The sequence below is a fragment of the Calonectris borealis genome, chromosome 8, assembly GCF_964195595.1.
Source record: "Calonectris borealis chromosome 8, bCalBor7.hap1.2, whole genome shotgun sequence".
Lineage (NCBI taxonomy): Eukaryota > Metazoa > Chordata > Aves > Procellariiformes > Procellariidae > Calonectris > Calonectris borealis.
The window spans coordinates 22,182,519-22,197,819 of record NC_134319.1 but is presented as its reverse complement, the minus strand read 5'-3'; the positions used below and the strand labels follow the sequence as shown (position 1 = coordinate 22,197,819).

The 15,301-nt window shown below is 36.9% G+C and overlaps 1 protein-coding gene across 5 annotated transcripts in view; it reads right to left on the bottom strand.

Moving 5' to 3' along the window:
• SLC30A7 (solute carrier family 30 member 7) overlaps nucleotides 1-15,301 on the bottom strand; it is a 33,984-nt gene that overhangs the window by 15,938 nt on the left and 2,745 nt on the right. The window contains exons 2-8 of one of the 5 annotated variants that reach the window (XM_075156433.1): nucleotides 12,691-12,870; nucleotides 11,447-12,581; nucleotides 9,925-10,012; nucleotides 8,150-8,276; nucleotides 7,061-7,216; nucleotides 5,456-5,506; nucleotides 3,156-3,291 (exon numbers count right to left, since the gene is read on the bottom strand). In XM_075156433.1, the coding sequence (XP_075012534.1) occupies nucleotides 3,156-3,291; nucleotides 5,456-5,506; nucleotides 7,061-7,216; nucleotides 8,150-8,276; nucleotides 9,925-10,012; nucleotides 11,447-11,532 (644 nt within the window). In that variant the 5' untranslated portion in view covers nucleotides 11,533-12,581; nucleotides 12,691-12,870. The remainder of the gene's footprint in view (nucleotides 1-3,155; nucleotides 3,292-5,455; nucleotides 5,507-7,060; nucleotides 7,217-8,149; nucleotides 8,277-9,924; nucleotides 10,013-11,446; nucleotides 12,582-12,690; nucleotides 12,871-15,301) is intronic. The other 4 variants (XM_075156434.1, XM_075156436.1, XM_075156432.1 and 1 more) reach the window with 4 other exon arrangements.

The following is a 15,301-nucleotide window of genomic DNA, read 5'->3' as shown; positions in this document are numbered from 1 at the left end:
ATTTATTTTTGTAAAATTTGAGACAAAATTCAGTAAGATAATTATTTTCAATTTCAAGAAAATTTCAATACATACTCAGAAAATGAAGCAGCTACCGTTGAGAACCTGAAAGTTCTTGGTAATCATTTTAGTAGTCCCCTATACTCATTTGCTTATTTCAAGAAAGTAAGAGCAAAATACCATGTGATTTCATAAATAACTATCCCACATCCAGTCATGGATACCAAATTCAACATCTGTTATTCTTCCATTTTAATCTAATTACTTTTCTAGATTACTTTGTACTACTTGCACCATAGTATCTTTACAGGATATAAAAGCTGCAAGTTGGTTATACAATGGTGCCACATTAATGCATTACTTAGATCTTCCTATGACAATGTCTCAGCAGGCCAAAAACCATGCCAATGTAATTTGTTAAAAAGACAGAATGGATTCTCACTACTCTCACACTCACATACCTAACTACTGTCACACCATTATCTTTGCTCCTCCTGCACCTATTACCACAAGAATTCCTCTTTTAAATAGATATACCTACAGCTCAGCATCAGAAAATAAACCTGGTTTTGTTAAAAATAATTCAAATGTGTTTCTGAATACATACTTTCAATAATACCCATCATACTGCAAGAATATAATCTTTCCCAAATCCCAATAGTGATAGCGTCCCAGATTGTTCAGCTGATTAAGAAAACTACCTTTTAAAGTTAGGAATCCAAAGACTTCTTTCAAGGTACCTTATTACACTGTTTACAAGAATGCTGTTTATCCTATAGAAGACTCCTGCCTCGAATTTACATCTACTAATTCATCTCTATGCAAGCTTGTTCCAGCTGGAAAGCCTACTAACTACTTAGACTAAACACACATCCAAAGTGATACTGTAATGTAGACTGGTCTGAGGATCCTTCGCTTAGAGGAGAAAGCCACCAACCAAATTGAGTAAAAATTTATTTAGCAGTTTTTATTTTATTGGAAATTTCCAGCTTTACGAAAATAATTTGCTGATTCTATACTTTATTTTCATAGACAACCAGTGGGGTTTCTAGACTGTAACATTCAGAATAGTGTATCCTCATTATCTAAAAATTAACAGAAAAGATTCAAGTCTGGACCACTCTCCCACCATGACTTTAGATTTACACTCATGTAACCATCTGCAGTATCCACCACTGCTTCCTAAGATACCTTCCTGATGACAGAAAATCACCCGTACTATGGGCAAGTCTTAATCCAACAGAGTAATTTGGCATTTGAGAACAAGTGACAGAAGGACAGCACAATAAGAGCTCAAAGATATACACATATAAAGACATTCTCCTAGGAAAGAAGTCTCCCTCCCAAATAACAAGTTGACAGCCAAGAGCAAAAGTATTTCCATACAGATTTTGACATTTCAACTGCTTTGTTTTAAAGCTTCAGAGTGCTCAAAGACATAGAAGATCATCCATGCTCAAGGTTTTGCTTTCAGTACGAGCTGTTGGTTAACATTAACAGCAATAAGGAGAGTATTGCCTGCTCTAGTTCATCAGTTAATAACTAATACATTTAATGTAGAACCAGAAGACTAAGCAGCTAATTAAAATGGAAATGGACAATTTCATATACTTAAAATGTGGAGTCATGCAAAAGAGCTTTGGAAGATGAGCAATAAAATGCACTACTATTTAGATTTAAGCCAACCAGCTAAAGTACTCTTGCGAGAAGAGACAGCATGTTGGGGCTTTTACACAACCCTATTTGAAAGAAGCAAAGCTTTACAGTCCCAACTAGGGGAAAGTCCCCAGACAGCATTAAAACTTTATCATACTGGCTTTTGTATCTCTGACTCAAAACTATGCTTGCTTTATTACAGCCACAAAGAACAGATCCTGATTTTTAAACACACGTGCATGGGTCCACTTGTTGGGGCACACATGTACTCTTATCCCACTCCACCTTGTCAAAGTCGGTTTAACTAAGTAAAAGGGACAAGAGTGGGCTACTCAGCACAAGTAAAATTAACAGATATTCCTCTGAAACAGCAGACAATTATTTAATCTAAAGCCAAATCCCCCCAAAAAGTTATTTATCAAGGTTGCAAACAGGCCCACAGAAGCGGCCAGGAGGAATCCCTGTACTAGATACTGAACATCCCCCTCCTCCCCACCTCAAACCCACACACACCCCATCAGCAAACAGACAACTTAAAAAAAACTAGACACTAGAAATTACAGGAGGTTTAAGTCAAAATATCGTGTTTATATTAAAGTGGTAATTTAATAGCACACAGATTTCTGTGGGCATTTAGTGCCTGAAGCATGTTGCCCTACTCTGATAAATAGGGAGATTCACATCAATAATTCTGTGAATGCTGCCATGCATATGGTATAAACATGCCATATATGGTATAAGCATAAGTAGCTGCAGTTAATCAGATGACATTCACCACTGCTGAAGAGACAAAGGTGTTCAGTTATTAGGCTGTAACTGGAGTTGTGGCACTCTGCCCTATGCCAGCATTGAAACTGCTGCCAGAAAAGGCTCAATAACAGCATCATTGAATTAAATGTTTGCTTGTCCAGTCTAATCCAAATAGCTTCACTTTTACAGTGATCTTGGTAAGCAACAACCAGGAAATCCTAGAACTACTTGAAGCATTTCCATCAGATCTCAAAAGGTATAAGGATGTCTCAGAATACAAATACAAAGGAAAAGACAGTTCTCGCCAGGGGAGAAAAAAAAAAAAAATTACCAGCCTTGATTTATCAAGGACAAGGGCACATCCTGTGCCAGCAGGCTCAACTCTGCTGCCCTGAAGCCCTTCTGCTCCATTTACTGGAGTACATTGGTTTATATAAGCGTGTACTAAATACAGAGAGGAAGCTTTCTACAGTATGAACCTGAAAGACATTCCTGTAGTATTATGCAAACAGGGGTAAAATATGCAGATTTAAGAGAAAAAGCTGTAGCTGTAGAAAAGGAAAAGAAAGAGAGCTCATGTAAGAGCACACCAGAACAGCTGTACAGAACAGAAGTAACATACCACTCTTGGAAGAAAAGCGAACATCGTAAGTCATTTGCATAACAGACAAACCTTTTCTTCTGAGCTGTAATTTGTGCTGTAACTAGCATCAAAAATACTACCAAGTATCAGTGATAGCAACGCTTACCTTACACCTATAAGTAGTGCTATCAACATTGAACAAATAGGATCTGCTATCATTAGACCATAGTTCTGCATCAATATAGCAGATATGATTACACCAATACTTCCAAGCGTGTCTGCAACAATGTGTAGAAATACACCTGTAAGAGATTAATTGATATCATTACAATTTGGTATTCTTAAAGCTAATGGAGTACTTCAAAGACAGTTTACAGAGAAGAGTTGCAAGAACTAGATGACATGATTTCTGCTTCTTAAATTTGTGGTCAATTTTTGGCCAAACACACACAAAGTGATCACAGGATTTCAACATATTTGTAGAATACAGAGCATTTGAAGAATTTACATTATTTTCTGCACTTAGCAGTAAGGGGTATTTCATGGCATGGCTATCAACTTAAGCAGTGATTAACAGATGTAGCTAAATTTTTTTCATTCAATACCACCCCATATTACACTAAAGAAACTCATATTCCCTGATGTCGCTACAGACAATAAGTACTGTATAAGATGGAAAGACTGTTAACAGAAACAGCTCTGTAAAGCTTTGAAAGATGCTAATGTTTCACTGACAAGACCTTGTAGAAGTTATTTGGCAAAGAAATCCAAGGCAAATGATTTTGAGACTTAAACAATACTGCAGACATGAACAACTTCACTCTTATTTTGAAGAATAACATGCTACCTTAAAAGACAAAGAAACAAGCACTTTCCAGCTAGCTAAAATTTAGCCTTTGGAGCTCTCTGCTGGCAATGACAGGAACATTCATTCAGAAACAGCTTTTTGAATACAATTCTCCAGACTCAGATAATCCCTCCTCACAAAAACAACACACAACTGTAAATCAGCTCTTTAGTGATTTTTCTAAGTCTACATTTGTACTGGGTCTGGCTGGGATGGAGTTCAGTTTTCTCTATTGCAGCCTGCATGATGCTGTGTTTTAGATTTGTAACTATAATGGTGTTGATAACACACCAATGTTTTAGCTATTGCCAAACAGCGCTTGCACGGCAGCAAGGCCTTCCATTTCTCACTCTGCCCCCATAGCAAGTAGGCAGGGGTGGGCAAAATGCTGGGAGGGGACACAGCCAGGACAACTGACCCAAAGGGCCCAGGGGGATATTCTATACCATATAAATTCACACTCAGCAATAAAACTGGGGTGTTGTCTTTCCAAAATAGCTGTTGCTCAGAGACTTCCTGGGCATTGATTTGCTGGTGGGAGGTGGTGAGCGATTGCCTTTGCATCACTTGGGGTCGCCTTTTTTTTTTGTTTTATTTTGTTTTTTTCCCTTCACTTACTAAACTGTCTTTATCTCAAGCCAAGAGTAGTTCTCGCTTTTACTCTTCTAATTCTCTTCCTTGTGCCACTGCAGAAGTGAGCAAGCAGCTGCTAGGTGCTTAGTTGCTGGCCAGAGCCTACCCACCACAGTATTGAAAAACTAAAATAAAATTATGTAAAATTAAGTCTTTTTAATATACTTCAATTAAAATGTGCCTTTCATGAAAAGACTGGCTTTCAAATACCTTCTACTGAAGTATACATGTACGTAATACAGTATACTATAAATTCTGGAAGAGGTTGAAAATGTTCCTTTTCAAGGACTACAAACAAGCCAGAAAATCATGCAATAAGAGAAAACAGAATGTACATTTGGGTATGCCAAATGATCACTACCTCTTACATTACATAATCTTCTCCCTCTAACTTTTAATCAAAGCTCAAAACTGACATCTAAATTATCAGTAGCTTATTTACACTAATGCTCAGGAGATCATGGACTCCAATACTCCTTCAAGCAACTTAGAGTGAATTACCATCTTGTCTAAACCAACTGTAACAGCTTGATGAAATGCAAGTTTTAAGCTCAGGTACCCTTTAATAATTACAATCTGCATTCTACAAATACATTCTATCTTAAGAATACAGTTTTTCACTTTCCAGAGCATACATTGCAATTAGGCTCCTTGGGTTTCTGCTTTTAACCACTCTTTCCTAGATTTTTATTATTTGATTTTTCAGCATCAGTAACAGAAGCTGAATCCCAGTTTTTGGGATCTCCCTTTTAAACTATGTTGACACTGCATTACATTTAGACTTCAGTGAATGTCTCAATGCCTAGCCATGCACAGGGTATGGCACTGCTCTGTTCACATGTGGAAGGGGACTTCATAAAATAGCTCCTCTAAGAAAAATGTAGCATTTACCCAGAGGCACCCTCTAAAACAGATGTGTGACAAACAGTCACAGGCAGGCAGACCATGATAAAACTAATAAACCACTATACTTATTCTCATCATACCTTGTAAAATCTGTTTGCTGGATCCAACCATCCCTTCAAGAGAATGGTCATCTGTGAAGACAATTATTAGCATGTTAATCTACACGAAGGCTCTCTCCAGTGGTATATTCTGCTATGGTCTTCCTTTCTGAAATCTCTTGAACAGACAAGCTGCTCATAATGACTAGCTTTTACTCTAGCTATTGTTTTTTAATGCAGCAATTAAGTTAAAAGTCTTAACACACTTCTTTTTTTAAAGAAAATACCTCTGTACACAATAGATTTTGTTTGTTTGTCTGTTTTTTAATGAAAACAAACTGAGAAATAAGACCTTTCTAGTATTTAGCAAAATAAGGCCCCTTCAAGAATACAAGCCATACACACAAGCAAGAAGAGTAAGGTCAAATAAATATGTTAACCAGAAATCTTTCACTTAGCAAGCATTTATACCTAATGTAAAACAAAAAGGAGAAGACTTGGAGAAGGTAGAACTAAGTCAAAAAATCCTCTCATCCAGGCAGATTAATGCCCTCTGTGGAACACGCCAGAAAGATGTTTTAAGAAAAACTTGCTAAAGGATAGCAAATGACTTCTAGTGAAGATATATAATAATTTATGCAAAAGTTTACTTGAATATCAAATTGCACAAAACAGACAGCCACTGAGGTGGGGGGCATGGGGAGAGCAAGGAAGAGGCAGGAGCGGGGAGCTCCTGCTTTCCAACCAAACTCCAGGAGAACACTTGGAAAACAAGCACCAATTTTCTACTAAAAATAGCAAGGAAGGGACAAGTAAATATTTTTATGCTCTTTGTCACCTCCTGTCTGCAAGTTCCCACACTATTCCCCACTCTGAATGTGCACATTTTCAGTCACATCAGATTCTAGTTTATGGCTTAGGCAGGAAGGATTGACTAGCCTGCATTACAATATGGCTTTCATTTGCATTGTTTCAAACAGGTAGTAATCACACTGTCTCTTCTCCCATAGTGAAGGCTACTGATCATATTTTGCATGGATGTCTTTTCACAGATTGTTTGCCTTTACAGAAAAGATTTAAGCGTAGCTAAGATACCAAGTACCTTTTTCATAACCAGCTTTAAAACAGATTACAATTACACAAGCCAGGGAAAATCTTATATTTGAAATCATAAACCAAGTACGACATACCAATCCCTAAGCACCCAACGTGAAATTGCTTGTTCATCTTTCCTAATATCTTGATCTGTAAAATTATTCAAATGGAGAACACTAGCAAAGCAGCTTAACTTTGTCTATTGATTTTAATGAAAAATTGAAACAGAGCACTTGATGACTAATTTCATTATATTGCTATAGCACGCATCTGTTTTATCTTTTGCCAATACATAACATTATGGTGAACATTCAAAAAATGTAGGTAAAGTAAAACCTTTAAAAACTAACACTGAACTTACTGCAAGTGAAACAGCATTTACCAAAATGAGCCACAAAACATGTCGGTGGCATAGCATACCACACATTTAGTGAAACTACTTCTATGTATGCTCGCAACAAGCTGCCAGCACCCTCTCTTTTTTTTCAGTAAATCATTAATAGCAAATTTAAATTGAGACAAGATGGTCTATGACATTAACTAAGTACTTACCATGACAATAATCCTGACCGTGAGAGTGTCCGTGGCTATGGCCATGATCATGAGTGTGTCCATGGGCATGTTTATGTTCATGGCTGTGACCATGACCTCCGTGACTGTGTCCGTGGCTGAGACCACCATTAAATAGAGAATGGCTGTGTTCATGCCCTATAAACCAATATCACCGTCAGAGTATAAATTTAAGTGTTGAATAAAAGCATGCTTACATTTGTTTCTAAGCTACTCGAAACCTATTCATCTTTCAGGTCATCTTAAGGTATGGCTTTAAATAAATTAAGAAAATTAACACAAGCTGTTTGTCATCTAAATCTATCCTGTGCTGCTGTACAAAATATGTACCTGATTTGAGAAGTCAAGTGCTTTTATACATTCTCACTTCTGAGACAAGTTGTGCTACACTTTTAGTACAATTTGAAAAATGTACACATAATTAGATAAAAGCACATTAAAAATAGCTGTTTTAAGAAACCAGAAATTGGCTATCATTCACACATTAAAAATTCAAGCTTAAATTGCTGCTTAAAGACCAAAGACTATTTTCCTCCACCAGTCTATATCAGTTTATATGTTAAGCTGAAAGAGATACCAATTAGCTTTGCAGAAAAAAAACAAACCCCGAAGTGTTTACCATATATATTTAGTCAAATAAATCCTGCATTTAAATTCAAAAGACACTAAGTTGAGAAGCACCTGAAGCTGACTCATCCCATACTTAAAATTTGGTTCAGGCACTGGTTTGTAAATTTTCCAGCCAAGACCTCATTTAACTCCAACTTAATTTTGTCCAAAAGACACTCTGCAAATCTCTTCCAATAAGGTGCAGAAGAGTGCATGTTCCAGAAAGCAGATTCTGGAGTTCTAGGTTCATGGATATTAACATGAGAAGTATGGTAGTGACATACTAGGGCTAGTGATAGAACATAAAAGTCAACGCTGCAACAACTCACATACACATTTGGCTAAGATTGCCCCTAAAAAGACATTAAAATTTAATCCTGAGGTTCTCATTGGAGGATTATAAGGTCCTGGAACGGAGGGTGCCAAGAAAGGAAACAGTATTGAAAATTATAGACATCCTACCAGAGCCATGTGAATGCCCATGACCTCCATGTTGAAAAACAAATATTCCTATAAGATTTACAATAAATCCTAGTATAGAAACAGGAAGAAGTCTCTCATGATGCACGTCAGGAGGCTCAAGTGCTCTCTAAAAAAACCAAAACAAAAAACAACAAACCAAGAAGCAAAGGTAGAGTTTTACAATCTCTTTACATTATTAAAAGGCACTGAAAAAACTGCTTAGATACAGGAGCATTCTCATACAAACAGGCATATATAAAGACATAATTAGAAATTACTCAGGACTTTCAGGTTTTGGGATGGTACACAGACTAATTCTTACCGTCTGAAGTTGAAGGTTTTTTATTAAAGCTGTGAATGTATAGTAGAAAATTCTGATAGTCTAACTAACTTTTATCATAAGATTTCATTATGCTGTGGGATGTGGCTCAACACCATATGAAAACATTCAAGTTTTTTGTAATACATGGATTGCCCGAGTCATCCAAACAACTTCCAGCAGTCTAGAATGCCATTTATTCCTTTCTCCTTAGAAGGGTGAAAGGATGAGGGAATGAAATGAAGACTAAGAACAAATTGTGGCATTTTTCAAAACTTCTAAAATCTAGATTGTTTTTTTTTTAAATTCTTTTTTACCCTACTTTCTTTGGAAGTTTTTTTTCCAATGACACATTATAGGCCTAACACAATTTGCATCTGAAGCTAAGTGTTGAAGAGTGTAAATTACTATTGACAGGGGAGAGAAACATTCACCATCTGTCCACAGGGATGAAAGGTACAGGCAATAGCAAGACAACAAAACTTTAGCAGATGTAAAATTTTGAAGTGACAGAGAGAAAAGAAGTCACCATCACAACCAAAGGGAATACTTAGCATGGGAGCTAAGACCAGCAGGAAAAGAATGATGTTTCAACATTATCCTTGACCCTTCCAGCAGTTTTTAATTTTTCTATTAAGTTTTGTTGCTGTTTCTAGATTTGAAGTGAAGTTTTCCCAAGCTTTTAGCCAATTTCAGCCCAGTTTGTACTGATTTTGAAGTATTTACAGGTTTATCTACGTAGAAGATATGTTCCTGAAAGCTCTTCCCAGTTCTCTATTAAAAAACCCATTGGAATGTACTCTGAACTAGAAGTCTAAACAAATTTAGAGTGCATCTCCCATTAAAAAGTAAAAGCATTAATGCAAGCTGATCAGAATCAGTTATCAATTTTACATCACCCTAAATGTCTAAATTTTCATCTTGAAAATATCACCTGAGCCATCTTGTAAAAAAAATTCAAGAAAAGCGCCCTTGTAAATGTTAAAGCTATTACTACTTGCCATTTACATCAGATGTCAAGATTTGGAAGATAATGCTCTTTCTTTAATGAGTTAGTCCAACTTCTTCACAGAATGTATTTCCATTTCTTATGACTAACTTCTCCCCTCTGAATGACTAGTTTTGGCCTTTCTTTCTTGGCCTCATTTGTCCTTTAACAATGAGAAGTAAAGATCTTTCTATGACATACTTAACTGGCTGAAAAAAGGACAGGGTAAATCTCACAGAATCTTTACACACAATCAAAATACACTATTTAAGAAGCCAGTACAGATAGATTGAAAAAGCTGGGTTTCTGTGTCACAAACCAGCAATTTCAGATGGCCCTACTCTCTGTTCCAATCACAGATTTTTAACCAATTATTAACATAATAAATTTCAATAATTTTATCCCCATTAAATATGCTCTACAAATAGAAATGTGACAATTGATAGTGTAATTGAGTTCATAACATACCTCAACACCTTCAGAAAAAATGAAGAATGCTGTAAAGATGAGGAATAAACCATTTACAAAACCAGCAAGTACTTCTGCTCGAACATACCTGCAAGAAACAAAAAAGCAACAGCAGATATTACCACCTCCATTTAAATGCTGAAAGTTAAAAGTGGAACTTGGACAATCTTCTAGTTCTCAAACTAGTTGTATTACACAGGGATTTGCTAGATGGAAGATGCAGTATCTAAACTACAGATAAGTATATGAAATTCACTATATTGTATTATCTGATCTAGATGAAAGAAAACATTCAATATGTCAAAGTTCTTCCCACTTAAGATCATCTCTACTGGAAGTTATGGTATAAACATATATTTGGAAGCCACAAAGTAAGATAAGCATGCGAGATGTAATCGAAGTCTGCTGATGTAAAGTTCTGTTTAATATCAAACAGCCATACATTAATTTGCTCCCCCTCTAGTAGGGGTTTTTTTAGTAAAAGTTTTAAGTAGAAATTAATTATTTCAGCTACTAAATTTTTCCAATAAAAACCAGCCAGGTTAGAATAATATGTAATTCCAATCTAGCAAACATCAGACTTAATAAATTGTGGCTGTTCTCTAATAAATGGAACACCAGCTGTTTAAATGCAGAGCAGTAATTAACATAGAACCCGCTTTCACTGCAATTAGTTCATGGTACAATCAATTCTTCCAAAATTGATTTCTAGGCACACTGGAGTTTCCACCTTAATTAAACAGTGCTTTAAGTTTCAAACTACGTGATCCATGCTTAGGCAAGACAGCTGAAGCTAAATGCTGACATTCAGCTCAGTAATGCTATGGGGAATGCAGCAACCCATGTTACAGCTCATTTGCTGTTAATTAATCAGTATCACCTATTAATAATATAGTATCACCAATATTGTTTTATAGGGCACAACTGCAACATGCAACAGAACCAAGTGCCCTCCAAACAGAACCAGCTGCAGCAGCTATATCCATGAAGGGCAGTATGGGTACCTCAGCCTTGAGGGTCTGGGTTAATGGTAGCCACAGCTGTTGAATCCTGCTGGTTCTGAGAAGCATGGCTTAATCTCAGGTGCAGCATCACCAAGACTTAGCTCATTTCAGTTGTAACTTTCTGTTCCAAAGGTGGCATGGGGCACCAGCAATCCGAGATTCCCTGTCACACACCTCACTGCGCTGTGAGGACAAACCCATGATGCAGCTGCTGTTACTTCACTGGTGCCATGAACACACGACAATGCAGGGCAACTTTCTGCTGTGTAACTTGTTTCCACTAGTATGATCACAGAGATCTTAGAAGTGATAAACCTGCACCCTAAAAGCAATGCCTTCACATTTTTACTATTTCTAGGGGGATATTAGCTTAAAGGTTTACATAACTCACCTTAAAAACCCACACTTTCAACATAGCTTTTCCATGTTCTGTAAAAAAAGGTTTTGTTCATACAGTGAAAAATTACCACCTAGACATTTACTAAAATACATTAAGGTAACAGACTGAAGTTTCTTACCCATATGAGAAAGCATCGTTTGACCTCCATTTTGAAATAACTGAAGCTGCTAATCCAGCCAACAGAGCAGTACAGTCAAAAAACATATGAAAAGAATCTGATATTAGACCTAGACTGGAAAAGAACAGAAGAAAACTTATGTTCCATATGCTACATGTTGAGTATGAAAAAACAGCATTTAATCTTTTACCCACTAGCAGAATACACTGTGTGTCTAAGCTTCAGACATGGTTTTGCTAGCACCGAGGAGAAACCCACACTGGATCACCAATACAAATATGATGATAAAACTGCTTTTGTCAGCTTAGGGAAGGCATTTTGGAACAGCACTTGGCAAAAAATCCTCCTAGCATATGATTTTGGTGGTAGTGGGGGATGGTTTCCACTGACACAAACCAAAGCCCCTGGAGTAGATATACCCACAGCCAACATAGTTCTAGTGGCAGGTATTTGTTCTTATATTTCGATTTGTAGTTTGACCATATGAGCAAATTTGGCTAGAAAAGTGGATACACACAAGTTTCATCTAAATACTGACCCCACGTAAGTAAAAGTAGTATTTCACATCTAGTTAAAAAAGAAAATTGAGTTTAAAGATACTGCTTTTGAGTATCTGTTATACACAGCATATATATAGGTTAACTAGTGCAATAATACTAAAACTGTTCTGCTGAAGATTACCAATACCACCACAGTGATGGCACTAAGCATTTACGAAAGCAATTTTCTCAAATCCATTTTCAAACTTGATACTTTGGAAGAGTTTTCACACACGGAAAATTGGTCAAAAATTCTCTAATGCCTGCAGTAAAAAACCCCAATGAATCAATCAAAATAAAGTTTCATAAAATTTTGACAAACGTATGCCTGTGACAAAATATTTTAGGCCTGTAAAGACTGAAGTCTTCCACTTATAATTTTAGTTCATTATGTCAAACATTCCAAGACTGTAAAGTCTACTTCAGCACAGCAGTTTTCCTCTCAAGCATCTTATCTCAGATTTAAGGCATCATCAGATGAGAATTTGTCTTTGATGTTCATTCACACTGCAGCAACTTGACACTTTTTGAGTAGGGCAGGCTGAAAAAATGGAGTTTCAGTACACAGGGAATTCTAAGATCATATTCCCTTTTGTCTGAAACAAAAGCAGGACAGCAAACAATATACTTGTTAAGTACTTTTGACTACTACATACCTTTCCTAAAGAGCCATCTTTTATGTTTACATCTGTTTTTACATTTTACCTGAGCAGAGAAGCCAGTCCCTGATGGCATTGCCAAAATACCAGACCTGTATTCTTTTTAATTGATTGCTGCTCAGTCTCCAAATTTCCAATCACAAACCTTCAGGCAGTGTTTTAGCCTGAATCATAAACAGGTACAGAATTTATCCAAGATGTATCTAGTTCTTCTTGCTGTAACAGACTATGATGAGAGAGGGATAAGTAACTACATTACTTCACAGCAAGAAGCAAGGTTTCCATCATCCTGATCTCTACTGGGATCACACAAATCCTAGGTTAACACACTGTGGTGAAGCTACACTAAATCAAAGGAAGCAACAGCAGTACTCCTGAGAGCACAGAGCTCTATCAAGGATTTCGAAAAACAAAAATGCAGACAAGAGTGCTAAGTTGCTATGGATTGCTGCTGCTTCATTTTGCTAAGTGTAAAGATAGCAATCATTTGCTCCTTTCGCTGGTGATCACCATTACTCTTCTAGTTTGACTGGAATATGTCCATGCAGAAATAAAAGCAAACAAATACTTGCTCCATCTGTGCTTTCAGCTGAATGAATCCAAGCTAATTCCAGTTCAAAAATGATAGAGTGGTATTAAAACAATGATGAGCCACTGCTTGTAAACCTTATCAGTCCTCAAATCTTTGCCTTATCAGCTGCAAGGCATTGACTAGAAGACACATACTCCCCTTTAATCTAGAAGCTGAAGAAGTAGAGGCTGAAAGACCACTTCTTAAATGGTTTATTTCAATGACCAATGCACGACTACAGTCTTGACTGACAAACACAGAAAAAGTTTAGCATGCTGTTTTACCCTACGAAGTTCAAAGCAACTTAACTTAGTTCACAAGTTACCCAGTCAGTAGAACTCGTATCAGTTTGTAGGCTGTATGTAAATTGGATTTAACCCCGCACACAACAGTTGCCAAATTTTACTTAATTACTAATCATAAACAGGTTCTGTAAGTCTGCAAGGAAGTAACTGCATTGAAACACAAAAAATGCTTCATATTTGAAAAGACATTTCAAATATGTCAAATAGGTACTGATGAGCATTTGTTATTACAATTGTCCCAAAAGTTCCATTTTCTCAATCCTTTGGTTGTCTAAGAACAATTACATACACAACTCAATTCCTGGAAACTGAAGAACAAAAAGCAATTACTGGAAGTAACAAGTTCTAGGGGACAGCCACATTTTCACACTGAAGTCAAATACAAAGTTTCATTAGCCAAAGTTCAAACTACTTTACATTAAGACATCAAACCATTTCAGCCTGACTGAAATAAATTTCAAGATTAATCTGAAGTGTTTCAGATGAAACACTCAACGGTGGAAGAAGTGGGTTTGGAGGAGAGGAGAGAGAACAAAAGTCTCGCTCTCTCTATATATTTACGTATATACTTTATGGGCACATACAGAGGTACATATACATACAACTGTAACACATTTAAGGCAGAGGATGATGTCATGATAAATTGTCCTTAGGTGCTCTAGCCACCAAAGCAGGAAACAGATGAAGTTGTTCAGAACAAACTTTAAAGGAAAACCAAAGGTTTTAGCTGGATGCCTATGAAGCAGCAGAATGGAATTCCCTATCAAATTCTTGAAGGGTGTAGGTGACAACTTCCCTCTCCCCAAAACCAGGTGACATCCCTAGGGAAACAGCTCATTTTAGGTTTGGTTCTGAGCAGTAAGGAAGATCCAGTGGGGAAAAAACCCACAAAACACACCAAACATTCAGGTAGAAGGTAATTAGGGTGACAGTAACCGTAAGTTTGTAATTATTATGAAATGGAAGGAATAAGCATGGCTAAACAGAAATAGCTAGTGGTTTCTGAGGGTTTTTTTTGTATAGAGTCTCCTGGGAAAGAGACGAGTATATAAGGACTGTTATGGAAACAAAATACCATATCAGCACTAGAACCAGAAATCATACAGCAAGTTATCATGGCACTGTGCTCACACCTGCAAATCTCAGAGAGGCAACTTATCATAGGTGCAACACCAACACAGCTGTGCTGCTTTCAAGACGAAGCTAACATCTCCAAGTAGCCAGAAGCATGTGGATTTACCAACAGGGGTCAGTACAGACTGCGTCTGCAACGCAACTCACCACACGGCATAATCATGCTCTGTATTACAGGTACAGCTATAAGAGATTCAACTGCACAAACGATAGGAAGCCTAGTAAAAGGCCCGACTGATTTAATCTGAGGCTTTTTTTTAAGTGACCTGTAAATTAACGAGACCTTAAAAAACTGGGTGCAAAGTGATTACTAAAGTAAACAAGTGATCCAGTCAGCCACTAGCAACATGGGATGTATGCAAGAACTTCCATTAGAACTAGAACGCATCATCCAGAGCATAATCTAGTAGAAACCCTGTACCAAACACATTGTATCTAAATGAGGATGCTTCCACAGTTGATTTAATAACACAAGTTTAATACCAAATTACACAAGTATGCATGTAATAGTTTTTTAAAACAGAACAGCCCAAGTTGCAGATTTCGACTTTAAACAAGCTCTCAGCTAGCAAAATACCACATCTAGTTCTGTTGTCTGTGCTTCAAGAACATCAACATAACAGAGTATTTGTAAGAGGATCATATAA